The 20,836-nt window shown below is 48.3% G+C and overlaps 1 protein-coding gene across 1 annotated transcript; it reads right to left on the bottom strand.

Annotated features, from left to right (window-relative positions):
• Positions 1-3,825: 3,825 nt before the first annotated feature.
• On the bottom strand, positions 3,826-19,640 carry UBAP1 (ubiquitin associated protein 1). The gene is made up of 6 exons (XM_056848819.1): positions 19,599-19,640; positions 16,270-16,394; positions 12,658-13,572; positions 6,155-6,355; positions 4,928-5,029; positions 3,826-4,030 (listed from the first exon to the last, which is right to left on the bottom strand). Exons 1-6 carry the CDS (start codon positions 19,630-19,632, stop codon positions 3,890-3,892), a joined length of 1,518 nt encoding a protein of 505 aa, XP_056704797.1. The 5' UTR covers positions 19,633-19,640; the 3' UTR covers positions 3,826-3,889.
• Between the last annotated feature and the right edge of the window lie 1,196 nt (positions 19,641-20,836).

The raw sequence follows: 20,836 nt of genomic DNA, 5'->3' as shown, positions 1-20,836 counted from the left end.
TCTCCCGTACAGTCTCAGAGCTTAGATCCAAACCTGCTCGGCCCAATCTGCTCTTGTGGCCATCTTAATTAGTAAAATACTTAAAGCTGACCATAATTCACAGTGGGTAGCCGTGTTAGTCTGCCTGCAGTAGTAGAAAAGCCCTGACCTGGATGGCCCAGGCTAGCCTGATCTCGTCAGATCTCAGAAGCTAAGCAGGGTCAGCCCTGGTTAGTATTTGGATGGGAGACCACCAAGGAATACCAGGGTTGCTGTGCAGAGGAAGGCACTGGCAAACCACCTCTGTCTCTTGCCTTGAAAACCCCAAAAGGGGTCGCCAGAAGTTAGCTGCGACTTGACGGCACTTCACACACACACAGTAGTAGAAAAGAGCAAGAGTCCAGTAGCACCTTAAAGACTTAACAAAAATATATTTTTGTTAGTCTTTAAGGTGCTACTGGACTCTTGCCCTTTTCTATTAAAGCTGACCAGTTTTTCTTTCTGCTAAGAATGGGGTTGCGTTTCTGCACATTAAGAGATGAGCCTGTCCCAAGGAACTATGCAAATGCCTGCAAAGTAAAGTTGTTAGTATAAAAGTGACAAGCATAGAGTGTGTATTCTGACCTTTTTGCTGAAATCATTTTACTGCATTTTTAAAAAGCACCCTGTTTGCAAGCCAGCGTTCCAAAGTGTGTCAAAGAGCATGTTCTGATTACATGTAACCCAGTTTTGATTGTGAAAGTAGTTCACGGTGAGGCAGCAGACACCATTATGTCAGGTTTTTTTCCCAGAAGCCCTCGTAGGACATGCTGCCCACAGGGTCAGAAAGAGCCTCCAGTCGGAGAGCGTCACGTGGGATGCTGCCACCGCAAAGCAATCCCAATCATACTTCAGCTGAAGGGAAGGAAGATCACCCAGCAACCACGGGCAAGTAGAGGCTGACAGTCTTTGATGCTGACCCACATACAGTGTTGCTAAACAAGTGAGAATGTCACTGACAGGCCATATAATTGAGCACCACCGCAGCACCTGCGGTTCTCGGGCTTAGCCAACCATTTGCTCCTATTTCATACAGAGGAGAAAACCAGAGATAGGCAGCTGGAGAGAAATGACGATGGGGATGCCACCTTCAGAAACAGAGAGCTGGAAGGGAACCTCCAGGATCATCTAGTCCAACCCCCGCACAATGCAAGAAATTCACAACTACCCTTCCCCCCACTCTTCCAGGCCCAGAGAAAGGCAAAAAACCCTCCAGGATCCCTGGGCCAATCCTGCCTGACCCCAGAGTGGCAATCGACATTACCCTGACCATGCAAGAAAGGGCCAGGAGAGCCAAGTACTGACGCATCCCTTCCTGCCCTCCCTCTCATGATCTGGCTAAATTCACAGAATCATCCTTGTTACCAGATGGCCATCTAGCCTCTGCTTAAAAACCTCTCGGGAAAGAGAGCCCGCCACCTCCCGAGAACTTGGCTTGCCTGTAATCCCACTTCTAGGTATAGCACCAGGCTTGAACACATGAAGCTGCCTTATACTGAATCAGTATACATCTTCAAGTACTTGAAGGGCTGGCATATAAAGGAAGTGCCGAGTTGTTTTTTGTTGCCCCAGAAGGTCGGACCAGAACAAACGGGTTGAAATTAAATCAAAAGTTTCCGTCTAGACATTAGGAAGAATTTTGTAAGAGTGGTTACTCAGTGGAACAGGCTTCCTCGGGAGGTGGTAAGCTCTCCTTCCCTGGAGGTTTTTAAGCAGAGGCTAGATGGCCATCTGTCAGCAATGCTGATTCTATGACCTTCGGCAGATCATGAGGGAGGGCATCTTGGCCATCTTCTGGGCATGGAGTAGGGGTCACTGGGAAGTAGTTGTGAATTTCCTGCATTGTGCAGGGGGTTGGACTAGATGACCCTGGTGGCACCTTCCGACTCTATGACTAACTCACAAGAGCACATCTTTAAGCACAAGGCTTGGGTACTGCTGCCGACCGCTCTCTATCAACCTTGGGTCACTTGCAAGCAATTTCCAGGATGACTTACGGTAAAAACGAGTCAGATGGGAACCGGTGATCTCGCTATTGGCTGTCTCTGAGTCAAGTTTTGAAGCACCAGTGTTAAAAATAGTGAGACAAGATCTTTTATTACCTTGTCTCCTAAGCAAGCTCTCTGGGCCATCGTACCTTTCTCCGGTTAAAAGGCACAGGTAGTAGGTGATGGGAAGACCTCTGCCTGACATCTTGGAGAGCCATGGGGAGGGGCTGTGGCTCACTGGAAGAGCCTCTGCTTGGCATGCAGAAGGTCCCAGGTTCAATCCCTGGCAACACCTCTAGTTAAAGGAGCCACGCAAGTAGGTGATGTGAAAGGCCTCTGCCTGAGACCCTGGAGAGCTGCTGCCGGTCTGAGTAGACAATACTAACTTTGATGGATCAAGGGTCCGATTCAGTAGAAGGCAGCTTCATGTATGTTCCCGGGGGGGCGGGGGATGAGGCTGTTCCTTGGACTTTTCATCCCTAGAACTGCCCCCCTGGAAGTTTCCAGCCCAAAGTTCCCTGGAAATTATAGTGTGCCAGGACTTATGGATCCTTAAACTAAGGAGCTTGGAAAGTCTCACAAGCAAGGGATCTTTCTGTTGATGAGGTTGAAACCATTCTTCTTTACCCACTTGGCCCTGCCTTAACCCACTCATGGCTGCTGCCAGAAGAGACAAACTGGAGGAACTGGCCCTGAGAAAACTTGGAGATTTAATCAGCTCTAACTGTTTCAGACTGGGATTTCCTAGAACACAAGATCAAGACACTGTGAGCGGCATTTCAAAAGTTTTATTAGTATCCCTTTCTGCAGAACCAAAATACTTAGCAAATTACTTCAGAGAGTCATCTACTGCTTAATATTTTATGCATTTAGATCTTTAACCATGTACAACATAATACACTTTTTTTAAAACTATCAAAATCAAACCAAAAGTAGGATTCCTATTTCTAGATTTTAATAGATTAATGTAACTATAGCAGTGTGTGTGTGTATGGGGGGATGGCAAATGGAACCAATGCAGTGAATACTAAAAAGAAAGTGCTTGAAAGATAGGACTTCCCCATTTCTCACACAGTATTAATTTTAAACTGTCGGCTGATTTTTTCAGGAACACTTCAGCTTCCGCGTAAATTTAGAAAGGGCCTGGGAAGGACAGAACAACCAAGAGATTCCAGGGTCTCCCCTGCGCCCTGGTAGCCACTGGGCAAGAAGGGAGTCTGGGGGTTCACAGCTTACCCGCAACCGAGGATTTGGTTTCACCCTTCATGGGGCAGCAAAGAGCAGGCAGGCAGGGCCAGAACACCAAAGGAAGAGGTGCAGCTTCCCTCTGCATAGAGGCAGTTTTCAGAACCAGTGTTTCTCTAACTTTCAAACCAAAGATTCCCCCCCGCTCCCCCCAGAACAAAACTGAGAAATCCATTGCACTCAAGGTAGACCTCTGTTAATCTTGACAGAGAGTCCATGTTTCAGTACAAGCAGACACACAAGAAAGCAGCTTCAAGGAACCCAAAGATCTGAGTCGAGCGGCTACTTCTCCAGCCGAGTCCAGTGCAAGAGTTTCTGGGGGGGGGGAGTGGCAGTGGAGGGGGAAAATAACAACTAGCCCGGCCTGACTATGTACAACCCGTCAAGGTTCTCTGTGGCCTAGCTAAAAAAAAAAAAAGGGGGGGTGAATACTCAGGAAAGGACACTTAAACTTTAATTGAAGGGTTGGGCTCTCTCCAGCAGGAACGGCCTACTGGCAGGCTGTGTGCCAACGGGTTAGCTCTCCTGGGAAGGCAGGGTTTTTGCAGCCATCTCCTTTCCACGCCCACAGAGAGAGCCGCATGACGATGGCGAGGATCAGGCTGGCAGGGCCAGGGGCGGGCTCCTCTGCCCTCTCTTCAGCTGGCTCCTGCCCGGGTCATTAGATCTTCCAGTGCATTGTCCTGGTCATTGTGGTGTAATAATAAAACTTCTTTTATGTCCTTCAGTTCAAAGCCCATTTCTTTAAATTTACTCATTAGCTGGAGGAGTGCTGTTGTCTGAGAAAAGAAGAGTTGGTTTTTATATGCCAACTTTCTCTACCACTTAAGGGAGACTCAAACCTGCTTACAATCACCTTCCCCTCCCCACAACAAACACCCCTGTGAGGTAGGTGGGGGTTGAGAGAGCTCTAAGAGAGTTGTGACTAGCCCAAGGTCACCCATCAGGCTTCGTGTGTAGGAGCAGGGAAACAAATCCAGTTCACCAGATTAGCCTCTGCCGCTCATGTGGAGGAGTGGGGACTCAAACCCGGTTCTCCAGATTCAGAGTCCACCACGCTGGCCAGAAAGGGGGTTGGGAAACGGAAGGCAACATTAAAGATTTTCTAGAAAGACACCCCCACCTGGAAGAAAGCTTGCTAAGAGCCAGCTACGAATCTGGATTCTCCTTTTAAGGAGTGGCCACGAACAGGACACAGCCCCAGTCAACAGTTTCCAATGTGAGAGGAAGATCTCCCTAAGATAGGGGCCCCCAACCTTTCTGAGCCTTAGGGCACATTTGGAATTCTGACATGGAGCGGTGGGCGCAGCAAAATGGCTGCCACAGCTTGACTTCAATAACAACGCAAAGCCTTGTGCTGTGGAGGCAGCTGCTGCCAAAGCAATGTTTTTTAAAAATCTGCACAGCCAATCAGAAGCCACCTGGCCCCACCCACTTCCTAAAAAGTCTCGGCACCCAAGAGCACCACGTTACGGACCATTGCCCTGGGAAGTCAGCCCAAGCTATGAGTCCTGCATAGAAATGTCCCTTTCTGAAGACGACACCACACTTGATTCTTTAAGGTCACATCTGAAATGCTTAAAAGCATCAGCACTGTAGGATCTGGTCGCCCATATGGAGGTCTCTGGGTTTTGTTGGCAATTCTACGGCCCCGCACCCAGCAGGTGAAGCCTTACCTGCTCCTCTGAACACTGGTGCATTTCCAAAGCAGCTTCTACAAGGAGTGGATCGAAGCCCTTCTCGCAGAGCTGTCCGTGGACAAACAGGTAGTCCAGAACCTGCCAGGAGACCAAGAGAGGAATTGAGGCACCTTCTATGCCTGCAATATCGGGCTCAGGACAATGCTGAAGATGGACCTTTTCTCAGCTCTCCAAACGAAGATTCTCAGGACCGGATCTTGGCAACAGATCCTCCTACGTGGACAGCTTCATCCGCCCAAGTTTACTGGACAGTGCATTCGACCTTCTCAAACTTCTAAACCCAAGTCTTAAAAGCTGCATTTTTAGGATCTCTTTTGCGCTGACCCTCTGAACTCCCCAACAAGCATTTCCAGAACTTGGCCATCGCTTTAAGGCCAGGAAGAACCAGCGACACTCAGGCATGTCAGCCCTGGTATGGCCACATCCTCAAGTTCTGAAAATGTCTGGCCAGCAGTTACTTCAAGCACTGCTTTCCTTTCAGGGCTGATATGAGTTCCCAGGCCCGGTACTATGAAGCAGCATGCTAGGCAAAGGGCTACAAACACTTTATCAGAAAAGCCCTGCAGGATCAGACCAGGGGTCCATCTAGTCCAGCATCCTGTCTCACAGATTGTCCAACAATAGGGCATAGAGGCTGAGGCCTTTCCCTAATAAGAACATAAGAACCCTGCTGGATCACACTGTGGTCTGTCTAGTCCAGCATCTTGTCTCACACAGTGGGTCAACCAGTTCCACTACAGGTCCAACAACTGGGCAGAGAGGCCAAGGCCTTAAGAATAGAACATCAGAAGTCCCCTGCAGGATCAGACCCGTGGTCCATCTAGTCCAGCATCTTCACTCACACAGTGGCCAACCAGTTCCTCTGAAGGTCCAACAACCGGGCAGAGAGGCTAAGGCCTTCCCCTAATAAGAACATCAGCCCTTCTGGATCAGTCTAGTGAGGGTCTATCTAGTCTAGCATCCTGTCTCACACAGTGGCCAACCAGTTCCTCTGGAGGTCCAACAACAGGGCATAGATGCCGAGGTCTTCCCCTGATGTTGACTCCTGGCACTGGTAGGTATTCAGAGGTGTACTGCCTCTGTATATGGAGTGGTAGTAGCCATCCAATCTCACCACCCTGGCCCAAGGCTGGTTCCCATCCAATCTGACACCCTTCCTTCACACACCCCGGCAGCAAGACAGACTCTCTCTATGGCTCTGACCTGTTCTATGTTCTCCCCCTTCTTCTTCATCGCCTTCAGGACATCCCCACAGGAGTAGCCCATATTGACTACCGTTTCCACGCACTGCCTCTCGCTGGAGGAAAGGGCCTGCAGGTCGCCTTCATACGTGGGGCTGCCAGGCCATTTCGCACAGCTGGTGGCGTTGGGCACTTGAGATGTCGAGAAGCTTTGGTGAGTTACCTGGAGGGAGGGGGAGAGAGAGAGAGAGAGAAGGTGGAATGCAGAACTCCAGCAGGAGAGGCGCAAGAGAAAACTTCATTCAGTCTTCCACCAGCAAGTGCCGGTGGGCAAAACTAGGCCTGAATGTGAAATCAAACCCTCTTCTCCCCCCTATGCATGGATTCACTCTGTGTGGCTGTAGGCATATCCCTGCCTGCTGCTGTCTCTCCCCTCTCATCAGTAAAACGGCAACTGTGATTTACCTGACTTGGCTGTTGCAAAAGCAAGAACCTGTGGAGACAGCAAAATTGTTTGCAAGTGATTGTCCTCAGTGCCAATACAGGAGGAAAGCCATTCCCTAGCTAGGGCGTTGCCAAAGAGAAGAGCACGTTAGGAGGCTGCCGAGTAGCTGCTAGGAATCGGCAGTACGAAGCCCAATTTTGCACAGCCTGTGCCCTCCGATTCAAAAGGATCTAGACTTTTATACAGGCATTTCTTTGTAGCCTGTAAAACACCGGAAAGTGGGATGACCATCTGTACAAAAGGCTATTTGTCTTATGTAGCCTCACTGTGTCCAATCATAGCCCAGATGTACTACAATTTATCTGAATTTTGACATGTCTCTAGTTACAGAGCAGAGTTCTTGGTTGACACCACATTTTGCTGCAACACTCTGCTGGTGAGTGAGGGTCAAGAGCATGACAGACACCCCCAACACGTCAGAACACCCTTGAACACATGAACACATGAAGCTGCCTTATACTGAACCAGACCCTTGGTCCATCCAAGTCAGTATTGTCTACTCAGACTGGCAGCGGCTCTCCGGGGTCTCAGGCAGAGGTCTTTCACATCACCTACTCACCTAGTCTCTTTAACTGGAGATGCTGGGGATTGAACCTGGGACCACCTGCATGCCAAGCAGATGCTCTACCACTGAGCCATGGCCCCTCCCATCTGTGCTCATGGCCATCACTACTTTGATGACTTTCTGTTTGGACAGCCATCATGGTACAGTGGTTAAGAGCGGCGGTCTCTAATCTGGTGAACCACATCACCTACTCGCCTAGTCCCTTTAACTGGAGATGCCGGGGATTGAACCTGGGACCTTCTGCCTGCCAAGCAGATGCTCTACCACTGAGCCACAGCCTCACCCTTCTGGGCCCAGACGTACAGCAGGAATTAGAAGGTCAAATGAAAAGAGGGACAGCTGCATCATTTCATTGCATCGAACCTGATGACCAAAAGGCTGGTTCAGGTGCGAAGCTGTCGAAGTCTACACTCAATGACCCTCCTCTTCTATTTTCACACGTAGCAAAACAGCCTCGCAGAAAAGCAGACCAAACCAGGCTTTTCTCCAGAGTAGATGCTTTGGAGATTCTTCCACGGGACAGTTTCGGAGAGATGCCTCTCATGGGAAAACGAACAAGGGAGCACTTGCATGCAGACATAAGAAATAGAAAACTATGAGTTGGTTGGTAATCACAGAAGTTGACAGCTTTGACCGGCCGACTCACAAAGATCAAGCCCAAGGCTCTTAAACGATGCCATTCTACTTGTCCTGGGAGAGTACTTGCACGAACATGACCTACTTTCCTGCAGCGAGGTCTCCCCACAAGCAGAACACTAGTTAACAGACAGGCGACTGGATGTGACCTTCTCCCACAATGTGTTCAAAAAAAGAACTTGCAGGGATTTCTCTCCCCCACCCCAGAACAAAAGTGTTTGAAAATGTAAATCCCTCTCCCGCAGGCTGAAGCTGTATCCTCTGTTCTATCATATTTTCACTACAGGATCCCGGCTCATCTCAAAGCTCTAAGCCTAAACTCGTTCACTGAGATGATGACTCTGATTAGCAGGTAATTAATACTCCCATTTTACAGGTGGAGAAAAAGGCTGTGCCGGGCCTCAGGGATCATTTCCGTAGGGTGGCTGCCTTGGTCTGCCGTAGAAGAGCTCCAGTTCAGCCCAGGAGCGCCTGAGAGACCAACACTGACTTTCAGAGTGTGAGGTTTTGAAAACCAAACCTCCCTTTGTCAGGCCCAGGGGTGGAGCAGTTCGGCAGAGATTTCTAAACCCACCGTTCTCCCAACAAGGACTCAAAGCAGATTACAGTGAAAAATTTAAAGAGCACAACAGGAAAAAACCAGTTTAATACTGAAAACGCAGTTGGGCAGCTGGCCGCTGCTATCCCCAACAAGATCCGATCCTCAATTAGAAGCCTGCCTAAACAACTCTGCCTTGCCCAACTGTTAGAAGCACAAAATTGTCAGGGAGGCTGTTCTACAACTTAGGTGCCACCACCGAAAAAGCCCTTGCACGAGAAGAGGCTGGTTTAAGAACTCGGCATAAGGTGGATTCTCGGACAAACCTAATTGCTGCAGAGGTCCATACTGGGGGTCCTGCAACTACATGGGTCCTAAGCCATCAAGCGGGAACTGAATCCAGAAATGGACAGAAAGCCAATGTCACCAGCAGACCACAGGCGTCAGGAGGAGGGAGGTGAAGAAGAGTTGGTTTTTATATGCCGACTTTCTCTACCACGTATGGGAGACTCAAACCGGCTTAAAATCGCCTTCCCTTCCCCTCCCCATAACAGACACCCTGTGAGAGCTCTATCAGAGCTGTCACTAGCCCAAGGTCACCCAGCTGGCTTCGTGTGTAGGAGTGGGGAAACCAACCCAGTCCACCAGGTTAGCCTCTGCTGCTCATGTGGAGGAGTGGGGAATCAAAACCGGTTCTCCAGATCAGAGTCCACTGCTCCAAACCACCGCTCTTAACCACTACACCACGCTGGTACGGCAGCTAACTCTGGATAGCGATCAAGCTGCTTTATTTTACCCCAGAGGAAGTTTCTGGACTGTCTTCAAGGCAGTTCTCTGTGTACTGTTGGAACAAGCCTAGCCTTAAGATGACCATCATGTGGATCAGCGTGACCAAAGCAGCTCAGTCAGGGCAGGGAGCCAGTTTAAGCGCAAGATGAGGCTGGAGGGGGGGAAATGCCACTGCCTTCCATGGTTCCCCCCCTACCCCGACTACCTGTTTCACGATGCAGGTCTTCCAGAAGCTTCTGCTTCTGAAGTGTAGTTTAACAGGAGGTCAAAATTAACTGCCTCTGATCCCAGAACACTTCTTTTCAAAAGCTGAGCCCAGAGCATAATTTGAAAGAAGAGCCCTTCTGGATTAGGCCAGCAGTCCTTCTAGTCCAGCACCCTGTTTCACACAGAGGGCCCAACAGACAGAACACAGAGGCCGAGGCCTTCCCCTGATGTTCCCTCCTTGACACTGATATTCAGGGGTTGACTGCCTCTGGGCATGGAGGTTCCCATTAGTCACCACGGCTAGTAGCCATTGATGAACCTCTCCCCCGCAAATCCCCTTTTAAAGCCATCTGTTTGAACACATGAAGCTCCCTTATACTGAATCAGACCATTGGTCCATACAAGTTAGTATTGTCTACTCAGACCGGCAGTGGCCCTCCAGGGTCTCAGGCAGAGGTCTTTCACATCACCTACTCACCTAGTCCCTTTAACTGGAGATGCTGGGGATTGAACCTGGGACCACCTGCATGCCAAGCAGATGCTCTACCACTGAGCCATGGCCCCTCCCATCTGTGCTCATGGCCATCACTACTTTGATGACTTTCTGTTCGGACAGCCATCATGGTACAGTGGTTAAGAGCGGCGGTCTCTAATCTGGTGAACTGGGTTGGTTTCCCCATGAAGCCTGCTGGGTGACCTTGGGCTAGTCTCTCCGAACTCTCTCGGCCCCACCTACCTCACAAGGTGCCTGTTGTGGGGAGAGGAAGGGAAGGCAACTGTAAGCTGCTTTGAGATTCCTTAAAGGTAGAGAAGAAGCGGGGTATAAAAACCAACTCTTCTTCTTACCAAAGCAAAAATAAAGAATGGAATAAAGATTCTATTGTTCTACTTTATGATTCTATGACCTTAGGCAGATCATGAGAGGGAGGGCATCTTGGCCATCTTCTGAGCATGGAGTAGGGGTCACTGTGTGTGTGTGTGGGGGGGAGGTAGTTGTGAATTTCCTGCATTGTGCAGGGGGTTGGACTAGATGACCCTGGTGGTCCCTTCTAACTCTATGAGTCTATAATTCTAAAGAGGGCTGACCAAAAAAAATGTATATGGTGGCCAGATGTTGCTCTCTAAGGGCCTTCTGCTTATTCCATAGCTCTAAAATGGAAACCGTCTATGGGAGGCTCTTTAAGACTTGGCTTGGCCGCCTCACTTCAAAGGCTCCCCCCAAGGCAATCACAGAGTTGAAGGTGCTGAATTTTTTGGCTGGGCCAACAGCCAGCATCGACTGTGCAAGCACCATCGCGAGACAAGCAGAGTCAACATGCCAGAGGTACAGGAAAAGAACCAGGTCCCATGAGAAAGTCTATTCCCCCTAAACCGGATTTCCACGAGGAGGAAGGCAGGAGTCTACAGAGAGCTAATGAGAAAGGTGTGAGCCAAACTGGCTTCATTACAGGGAAAGCAGCTAAGTGTCCAGAGACTCTCAAACAAAGCCGTGTATTATAGGAAAAGAGGCCTCAGTGTGACCTGGAAGTTATTTTTACCGTAGAGTTAAGCTTAATCCACACAAAAAAAGAACCAGGATAATCTCTACAGAGAAATCCACTCTCAACCCACTGCAAGGTTTCAGCTGGCGGGAGGACTGCGAACAGCCCCCGCCCAGGGTTCTGTCATCGCTCCTTGGGACAGAGAATACAACAAGCCCGACCCGGACTCACAGCACATCTCAGGTTTCCTGAGCAGCCTGGCCAAAACCGACTCAATCAGGGAGCAAGCAAACCCCGCTAGTCACTTCCACAGCAGCAGGCTGGGTCCTGGCAGATCCATTCTAGAAAGGTCGGCACCTCCTCTTATGCAACAAGCCTTCCCCCAGACACACGAGGATTTCGTGGCACCCAGGGAAAGCTCACTGCATCAGAGAAAAGTGCCTCCACCCTTAGCGGGATGGATACACAGAACGTCAGTAACAGAATGCAGCCAGGGTCCCTAACATGATGTCCATGGGCACCGTGGCGCCCACCAATACCTTTCCTCATGCCCACTAAGAAAATAATTTAAATATTCATCTTAAAAGGCAGCCTGTTAAACAGAGCTTTTGCCTGAAATGATGAAGAGTTAGCCTGTTCCACTGAGGAACCACTCTGTTAGAAAATTCTTCCTAATGTCTAGACGGAAACTCTTTTGATTTAATTTCAACCCGTTGGTTCTGGTCCGACCTTCTGGGGCAACAGAAAACAACTCGGCACCCTCCTCCATATGACAGCCCTTCAAGTACTTGGAAGATGGTTATCATATCTTCTCTTCAGGCTAAACATACCCAGCTGCTTCAACCTTTCCTCATAGGTCTCCAGACCCCTCACCATCTTGGTTGCTCTCCTCTGGACACATTCCAGCTTGTCTACATCTTTCTTAAATTGCAGTGCCCAATACTGAACACGAGGAGCCCCGTGGCGCAGAGTGTTAAGCTGCAGTACTGCAGTCAAAAGCTCTGCTCACGACCTGAGTTCGATCCAGACGGAAGTCGGTTTCAGGTAGCCAGCTCAAGGTTGACTCAGCCTTCCATCCTTCCGAGGTTGGTGAAATGAGTACCCAGCTTGCTGTGGGTAAAGGGAAGATGTCTGGGGAAGGCACTGGCAAACCACCCCGCAAACAAAGTCTGCCTTGGAAACGTCGGGATGTGATGTCACCCCATGGGTCAGGAATGACCTGGTGCTTGCACAGGGGACCTTTACCTTTTTAATACTGAACACAGTACTCCAGGTGAGGTCTAGCCAGAGCAGAGTAAAGCGATACCATCACTTTGCGTGATCTGGACACTGTATATCTGTTTATGCAACCCAAGATCGCATTTGCCTTTTTAGCTACTGCATCACACTGCTAACCCATGTTCAGTGTTTGGTCTACTAAGACCCAACGATCCTTTTCCCACACACTACTGCTCAGACAAGTCTCCCCCATCCTATAATTATGCATTTGATTTTCCTACCTAAATGCAGAACTTTACATTTATCTTTGTTGAAGTGCATTTTATTAGTTTTAGCCCAATTCTCCAGCCTGTCAAGATCATTTTGTTTCCTGGCTCTGTCTTCTACTGTATTTGCTACCCCCACCCAATTTAGTATCATCTGCAAACTTAATAAGCATCCCCTCTATTCCTTCATCCAAATCATTTATACACAACACCGAATGTCCGTTAAGACAGGATCTTAAATAGCCCCTGTCCAGTCTACTTCCTTCCCGTTGCCCTCTTGGCGGGCCAGAGAGAAGCATTGTAGCCCATGCAGCACTTACCACTGTGGCCGTGGTGAGAGAGGGAGTTTCTTCTGTACACGCTACTGAAGTGGGCAGGGAAGGCAGTAGGGACGTGGAGGACAGAGTCCGTGTCTCTGGGCCACTGTCCACATTTAGCTCAGACAGCCCAGCCACGCGGTGCCCATTCAGTTCGCCGGCTTTGCTCTGCAACGAGCTGAGGAAAGTGCCGTTGCGGAGGCAGCTGGCGCTGCGGTACACGTTCGTGAGCTTCGCCGTCTGCAAGTCGCTCTCATCCAGGTCAAGCTTCGGGAACGAGAGAGATTTGATATTGCTCACGGATGTCACGGGAGAGAGGGACACTTTGGAAGACAGCGACATCTTTTCGTGGCCCCCCAGCTGTGGCAAGGCAATCAGGCCGTTCGGTTTGTGGAGGGGCTTGAGGTCCAACGTGGCCAGGACTTCCTGGCCCTGCAACACGGACTCAGGCAACGCTCTGGAAACACCACTGTTGTCTCCCGGTTGGGCCACAACCGGCCCCGTCGTGCCGACGTGGATCTGCAGAATGTTCTTCAGCTCCTCCCTGTCGTCAAGTGTCTTTAATTCCAGCTTGTCAAAGGGGTCTTCCTCGCACTCGAAGTCCGCCGGGTTGAAGTCGGCCTTGGTGTGGAGCGGGCTCAGGACCTTCTGCTTCAGGGCGCTGTTGCTGGCTGGGGTTGGGGTCAGGATGTAGTTGTGGTGCAGGCTGGCGAGGATGGGGTTGATGGGAGGCGGCATGACAGCCCGAGGCCCGCAGCCTTCCGCAAAGCCGGCCTGGCTCTGCTCCTCCACGGCCGCCCGGGAATTGACCAGGGCCTCCTCCTCCTCCGCCTTCCGCTCGGCCTCTTCCTGGGCGGCCTGGATTCTTTTGATGTTCTCAGCCCACTCGATGGTCCTCCTTTCCAGGGAGAAGTCATACTGCAAGAGAAAAAGCCGGAATGCCCAGGCACAGGTTAGTAGCACCATCCTCTCTGAAGCAAAGGTGACACAGTGGACAGGGAGAAGCTTTTCTCCCTCTCTCATAATACTACAATGCGGGGTCATCTGCTGAAGCTGGAGGGAGAGAGATTCAAAACAGACAAAAGGAAGTATTTATTCACACAACGCATAGTTAAACTGTGGAACTCCCTGCCCCAGGATGTGGTGATGGCTGCCAACTTGGAAGGCTTTAAGAAGAGAGTGGGCATGTTCATGGAGGAAAGGGCTATCCATGGCTCTTAGTTGTATACCCTTGACCGAAGAATGGTACACTCCTATCTGGGATGGTCATCCTCTTCCACCGAGCGCGCAGCTTCAGGAGGGATGCCCATGGGGCAGTGAGGGAGGTAGGAGACATCCGCCTAACCAACCAGATGAGCCGAATCAATCCTGACAATCAATGGGGTGACAGATGTCATATCCAGATCGTCCTCACATCCATGGCTCTTAGTCAAAATGGATACTAGTCATAAGAACATAAGCAAGGCCTTGCTGCATACCTATTCTCTCCAGGATCAGAGGAGCGTGCCTATTCTATTAGGTGCTGAGGAACACAGGCAGGATGGTGCTGCTGCAGTCATCTTGCTTGTGGGCTTCCTAGAGGCACCTGGCTGGCCACTGTGTGAACAGATTGCTGGACTTGATGGGCCTTCGTCTGATCCAGCAGGGCTGTTCTGATGTTCTTAATAGCCACTGTTCCTCTACATAAGGAAATATTTAGGACTGGAAAGCAGTTCACTTTAGTGGGCACCAGTGTGGGGCTGAAAATACAACCCACCTACCCACATTCCCAGATGCATGAATGACATTCTACAGCTGAGAAAGCCTGGGGTGGGGGAGACTGATAACTCTTTGTCATTCATACACCCTGGCCTAAGTACTTGCGCTGTCTGTCATGAGACAATGCTTGCAGGATAGAGCTTGCTGTAGAATTGGGGGGGGGGGAGAGGAGAGGCGTGCTCCAGCTCCTTCAAAACCACTTAGGCAGATCATGAGAGGGAGGGCAGGAAGGGATGACCCAGTGCTCGGCCCTTGTGGCCCTTTCTTATATGCCCAGGGTAATGCCACGGCCCTTGTGGCCCTTTCTTATATGCCCAGGGTAATGCCACGTGGCACTCGGGTCAGAAAGGAATTTTCTTCGAGGCCAGATTGGCCCAGGGTTCCTGGAAGTTTTTTGAAGGGGTCACTGGTGCAGTGGGGAGGGGGCGGTTATGAATTTCCTGCGTTGTGCAGGGGGTTGGACTAGATAACCCACCCTGGGGGTACCTTCCAGCTCTATCTTTCTATGATCTGGCCTGGCACGGAGCTTGGGGGGACCTCCACTTGCTCATGCATGCTGTCGACTTACAGAAGGAAGCATCACTCAAAGTACAGGAGCTGGTAACAGAATTGTGAATTACAGTCTGTTTCCTGGCAACACACAGGATTTTTTAAAAACTTTGTTTTACAACATTACAGAAAAGGATCGTTTTTTTTCCTGCCTTTCTGGATACCGTTTGCTAGGAATCGGATTAAACAGCCCTTGACTTTATTGTATTACATGACAGAATATGCAAGTCTGTTCATATTAGCAATGACAGGTGGTTTTAGATTCAGGGGATCTAAGTGTCAAGCTAAGCTGATGCAATAACCTGCAAAGCCCCTAGAAGGCCTGAGACTGAGTTAATGAGTTGCACCTGTAGGGTGACTCAGCCTGAAGGTGATGAGTTGCACCTGGAGAGTGACTCAGCCAGGTAACACTAATTGCTGCCTGGAGATGGCATCTGTATATAAGTGTAAGACTCTGTGAGTCTGTGTCGGGAGATAGTGGTGGAAAGAGTGTGTGTATAACACTGTGAATAAATAACTGCATTTTCTACAAGCTCTACTGGTACTGGTGGTTATTCCTGGGCGTTGGCACAATCCGCCAGCTCCCGCGACAGACAAGAGGAGTCAATGTGTATCATTTAATGCATATCGACTTTAGACTCTTCTTTAATCAAGCAGAGTACGGGCTTCTAAGATGGCAGCTTCCAGATACTCCACTGTTGGTTAAGAACATGAGATATTAAGAACACAAGAAAGACCGTGCTGGATCAGACCAAGGTCCATCAGGTCCAGCAGTCTGTTCTAGTATCATCATGACTAGTATCCATTCTAACTAATAGCCATGAATACCCCTTTCCTCCATGAATATGTCCACTCCCCTCTTAAAGCCCTCCAAGCTGGCAGCCATCACCACATCCTGGGGTAGGGAGTTCCACAATTTAACTATGCATTGTGTGAAGAAATACTTCCTTTTGTCTGTTTTGAATCTCTCACCCTCCAGCTTCAGCAGATGACCCGGAGTTCCAGTATTATGAGACCTGACTTGAGTGGCAAACTCTTGCTTCGGAGCTCTGAAAAAGACTGGAGAACATGCAGATCAACGGCAGCAATTCTATTTTAAAGGACCTCAAACCAGCCAATGATCCAGCAGAACCAGTGCAGGAGAGGCCAAATCGAAGTCAAAATTTTTTCGCATATTGCAAGTTTGTAGTCTGTTAACAACATTCAGCACAAGCTCCACCAAGTTCAATGAGATTTACTTACTGGTAAGCGAGCGTGCCGTATTGCAGGTCACCACCACTCACTCACGAGCTGCAGGTTAAGACTCACCTGGGCTTCCCTCACGAGTTGCGGCGAGTCAGGCAAGCAGAAGCCAATGGGCAGGCCAACTTTAGCCGGAGCCTTAAACTTGTCTCCTATCTTGAATGGGACATCGTCAAGGTAACTGAAGGGCCCTAATAGAAGGAGCAAAACACACATCAGAGGCTGCACGTTTACCTGTCAAGACAAGACACCTGTTTTCCCCAGCCGTGGCAAAGACCAGAATCAGAGTAATGCAAAAAAAAAAAAAAAAGTCTGCGGCCAACAAACTCAAAAAGCAGCCCATTTCTTCTCAACCTTTACAATCCAAAACTCTGCAGCTATCTACACTCTCGCATCAATAGGAATGCTGAGTCTCCATAGGAATTCACTAACAAAGCGAGTCCTGTATATCTAGTTTGCGTTGCCTGCACGTGTGCACAGAAGAACCAAGGCAGAACAAGGGGCTTAGACACAGTAGAATCATAGAGTTGGAAGGGACCACCAGGGTCTTCTAGTCCAACCCCCTGCACAATGCAGGAAACTCACAACTACTCCCCCCTACACCCCCAGTGACCCCCTACTCCATGTCCAGAAGATGACCCTTCAGAGTTCGCGGCCCCCTTCCTTTCGTCCCTTAGCTACCCATGAACAGAGCAACAGACAGGGCTACTGGTTTCCACAAAAATCGGAATTAGAAAATTTTCTGATTAAAATTTAAATAATTTAAATACAGTTAGCGAAATATAAATAATGTTAGTGAAAGGCAGAAAATACAGGTAAGCCGAGACCACATACAATTCGTGAGGTTTGTCCCTGCTGCATCTCACACATTCAGCCCACCTAACAGGACTGACCGGCCGCAAAACTGCCCCGACGGCTACACAGAAAAAAGATTATGTCAACATACGCAGCTCTAGGCTGATCCTGCATTGAGCAGGAGGTTGGACTAGATAACCTGTATGACCCCTTCCAACTCTAGGATTCTATGATTCAGGGCGGGTCAGATCAAGTATTCCCTCACCTGCCCGGGATGTCTGACAGGCCCACAGAAAGGGGCTGTGGCTCAGTGGTAGGTTCCAAGTTCAATCCCCAGCATCTCCAGCTGAAAGGATCAGGTAGTCGGCAAGGTGAAAGGCCCTGGAGAGCCGCTGCCAGTCTGAGTCGATGATACTGACCTTGATGGACCAAGGATACCAAGGCAGCTTTATGTGTTCAAGTGTTGACACCAACAACAGTCCACCTGGGTAACAGCCTCAGCAGCCGGTACAGGAAATCCCTGTGTAACCAAAGCAAGTTCCCTCCCTGCTTGTCTTGCCCCAGTACTAGCCACAAAAAGAGGACCAGTTACCCCAGCTTCTCCAGAACAGAACACAGTCCCACAAGCAAGCAAGTCCCAGCACTTCCTTCACCATAGGTACCGTGAAATGCATCTGCTTGACATTTAAAAAAACGCCAGATTAAGCTAAGCAGGCAGCATCTGAGCCGTCACAGCAAACGAAAGCAAGAACAAAAGGGCTTTTCAGTACTTTCTGGCATGCTATTAGCTTACACCATTCAAACCTAGTATTGAACATAGGCTTCATACAGACGGGTGGAGGGTGGGGTGGGGGTTCCCAGCTTCCGCATCATGCCTTTTTCTGAACGTTTCGAAAGAACCGCATTTCATTTAAGAACGAGGGGCAATTTTTCCCTCAGGGAATGAACCGTTCAGTAAATGATAGCACTGGCTTCCAAATGAGGCTTCCAAGTTTTATGTATACAAGAAAACACTGAACACAACCAAGGCCAATTCTACTCAATTAGAACACTTTCCATTATTTTTGATGCAAAAATACAGTCTGAGCAACCTGAAGTACAGACCTCCCTTATGTCAGAAATAACTGCTTGTCGGAAAAAGTTATGTCTGTACTGTCAATTTGAATTTTGAGGGGACTTGCTAAAGTTTTTAATCACAGCAGCAGCCATGTAAGAAAACAGAGGCAGCATTCAGAACATAAGAAACACTGGGGTTGTGTATATACTCAATTCGACATCCTCTTTTGGGTTCGCTGACCTTCATGCCTTGACTACAGCCTGACCACTACAGATCAAAGCTTATGCCTGCCCAGAAAAACTGGCCTCGGACAGGGTCTCTTGCAAAAGAAGCTGGCTTTTATACCTGCTTTTTCTCTTCCTTTAAAGAGTCTTAAAGCGGTTTACAATCGCCTTCCCTTTCCCTCCCCACAACAGAAACCTTGTGAGATAGGTGAGGCGGAGAGAGCTCGGAGAGAACTGTGATTGGCCCAAGGTCACCCAGCAGGCTTCATGTGGAGGAGTGGGGAATCAAACCCGGTTCACCAGATTAGAGTCTGCCACCCTTAACCACTATTGCCAAGCTGGCTCACAGTGTCCAAATTGTAGCCAGGCCACCAGGCAGAAATCAGGCTCTTCAGGCAAACTATTTTGGAACAAGACAATGGTGAGGAAGCACCAACGGAGAGGCCTGAATTCCTTGCCTCTTCCTTGCAACCTCAAATCCTGCATTACAGATTCTGTGAATTCCATCATTTGTTGACAACGGAGAATCTGCCTCATCCTCCAAAAAGACTCCTTCTCCCCCATTAACCAAGATTCAAGTCCAGTAGCACCTTAGAGATCTAAATACTTTATAACTATTCCAGACTTTGAGACTACTTTATGACTATGAGATGTTGACAATTTTATGGCTGAAATATAACAGCTCCTCATTTAAGAGGGAAATACACACAGGTATTAGTTTCCCTTTTGTGTGGAAGACTACAACAGATGAGGAAGTCTTTATATATACATTAATTGTCATCCTGCAAACACCACGTACCTACAGTCAAAGAGTTTTTAGAAAGCTATGTACATTTTTAGTCTGGAATTGTGATTGTTTTGACCACTGAAGAAGGCCATTTGGCTGAAACGCGTTTGGTCAAAGTCTAATTTTGTGATTTTATGTCTATTTGTGTTGTAGGTTTACACGAGCATGTTGGTTTGGTAGGCTATTGCAGGGCCTTATATATGTTTTTGATTTTAGCCTGTAATAAATATATACATATTTTGTATTGACATAACCTTTATATTGTATAACTTTGGGCCTTGGATGTCAATTTTTTTATTGATCTTTGGGAATGTAACTCTGTTGTTTTTATGGTTAAATATTTGTCCCCTCTGTTGTTGGTGCACCAACAAAATTCTTGGAGTATAAGCTTTTAAGAATCAAAGCTCCAAGGATTCTTCGCTCCAAGGCGCTCCTGGGCTTGAATCTAGCTGTTCTACTGCAGACCAACACGGCTGCCTTCTGAACGCCCCCCCCCCCCCCCGCAGCCAAATCAGGCTTGCATTTCACTTACCATGAAAGTCAGATCCTGACTTCTTAGAAGCCATTTAGAACCTGAAAGACAATTTGAGAGAGCGGAATTAGTAATTGTCAGGAGCATAACCACACGTTTGTCACATTTCCTATTATATTCTGTAAATATTAGCTCAATTTGATTTATGTAATAGCGGAGGGGGGGTTAACTATCCCGCTTTTTTGATAGAGCTGCATGAATTCCTCTCACAGCAGCCAGCACAAAAAGTTAAGGTCCTCCTACACACCCCTGTTGCCATCTAGTCAGAATTCCAAAGGCTCCCACATGCCCAAAAGATTTGGAGACCCCCTGCTGTAGGGTTTTCAAGACAAGAGATGTTCAGAGGGGGCCTCGGCCTCTATGCCCTGTTGCTGGCCCTTCAGAGCAACTAGTTGGCCGCTGTGTGAGACAGGAGGCTGGACTAGATGGACTATTAGTCTGATCAAGCAGGGCTCTTTTTAAGTTCTTATTGTAACAAAATAAAGCAGGGGTCCGGTGACACCTTAAAGGCTAACAATATTGCACCATGAATGTTTTATAAGCTACAGCTCACTTCTTTGGAAGCGTCTATTTTTGCAGAGATTTAACCTTCCACAAATGCTTAATTTCAGGAGCATTTCCACATAAGCGCACACCGGCACTGACCAATGGGTAGAGAAGAAAAAAGAAAAGGGAATTAAACTTAACCTAGAAAACAGAAGCTGGGTACCCAAGGTTGGGTGGGATAAATAAAATATATTGATCGTGAAAATATAATTTATTTAAGGCGCTATGTCAAGATAAAAATTATTTTAAAAAATCGTTAAAACAGCACAATGGCAATTCCTAAGGTTGATATACTATAACCATGTGCCAGACACGTTTCGGCCTATTTGGCCTTCCTCAGTGGTCAATTAAAACCCATGTAAAACATACACACATATTTACAGATATATAAGCATATACAATTATTTATCAGAACAGGCATGTATATAGGTTGTATATTATATTTCTGATTATACAAACATCGGGTTAGATTGTCTGCAAGTTGTTATACTGGGCTGTATATGTCTCCCATATAAAATGTGTGTGCAATTATCAACCTGGTAAAACAAGGAAGGCCAAACAGGCCGAAACGCGTCTGGCACGGGGTTACAGTATAATAACCTTAGGAAAGGCCATTGTGCTGTTTTAACGATTTTTAAAAAACAATTTTATCTTGACATAGCGCCTTGAATAAATTATATTTTCACTATATA

This window comes from Euleptes europaea, chromosome 4, assembly GCF_029931775.1.
Source record: "Euleptes europaea isolate rEulEur1 chromosome 4, rEulEur1.hap1, whole genome shotgun sequence".
Classification (NCBI taxonomy): Eukaryota; Metazoa; Chordata; class Lepidosauria; order Squamata; family Sphaerodactylidae; genus Euleptes; species Euleptes europaea.
This window is presented reverse-complemented; position numbering and strand designations above follow the sequence as displayed.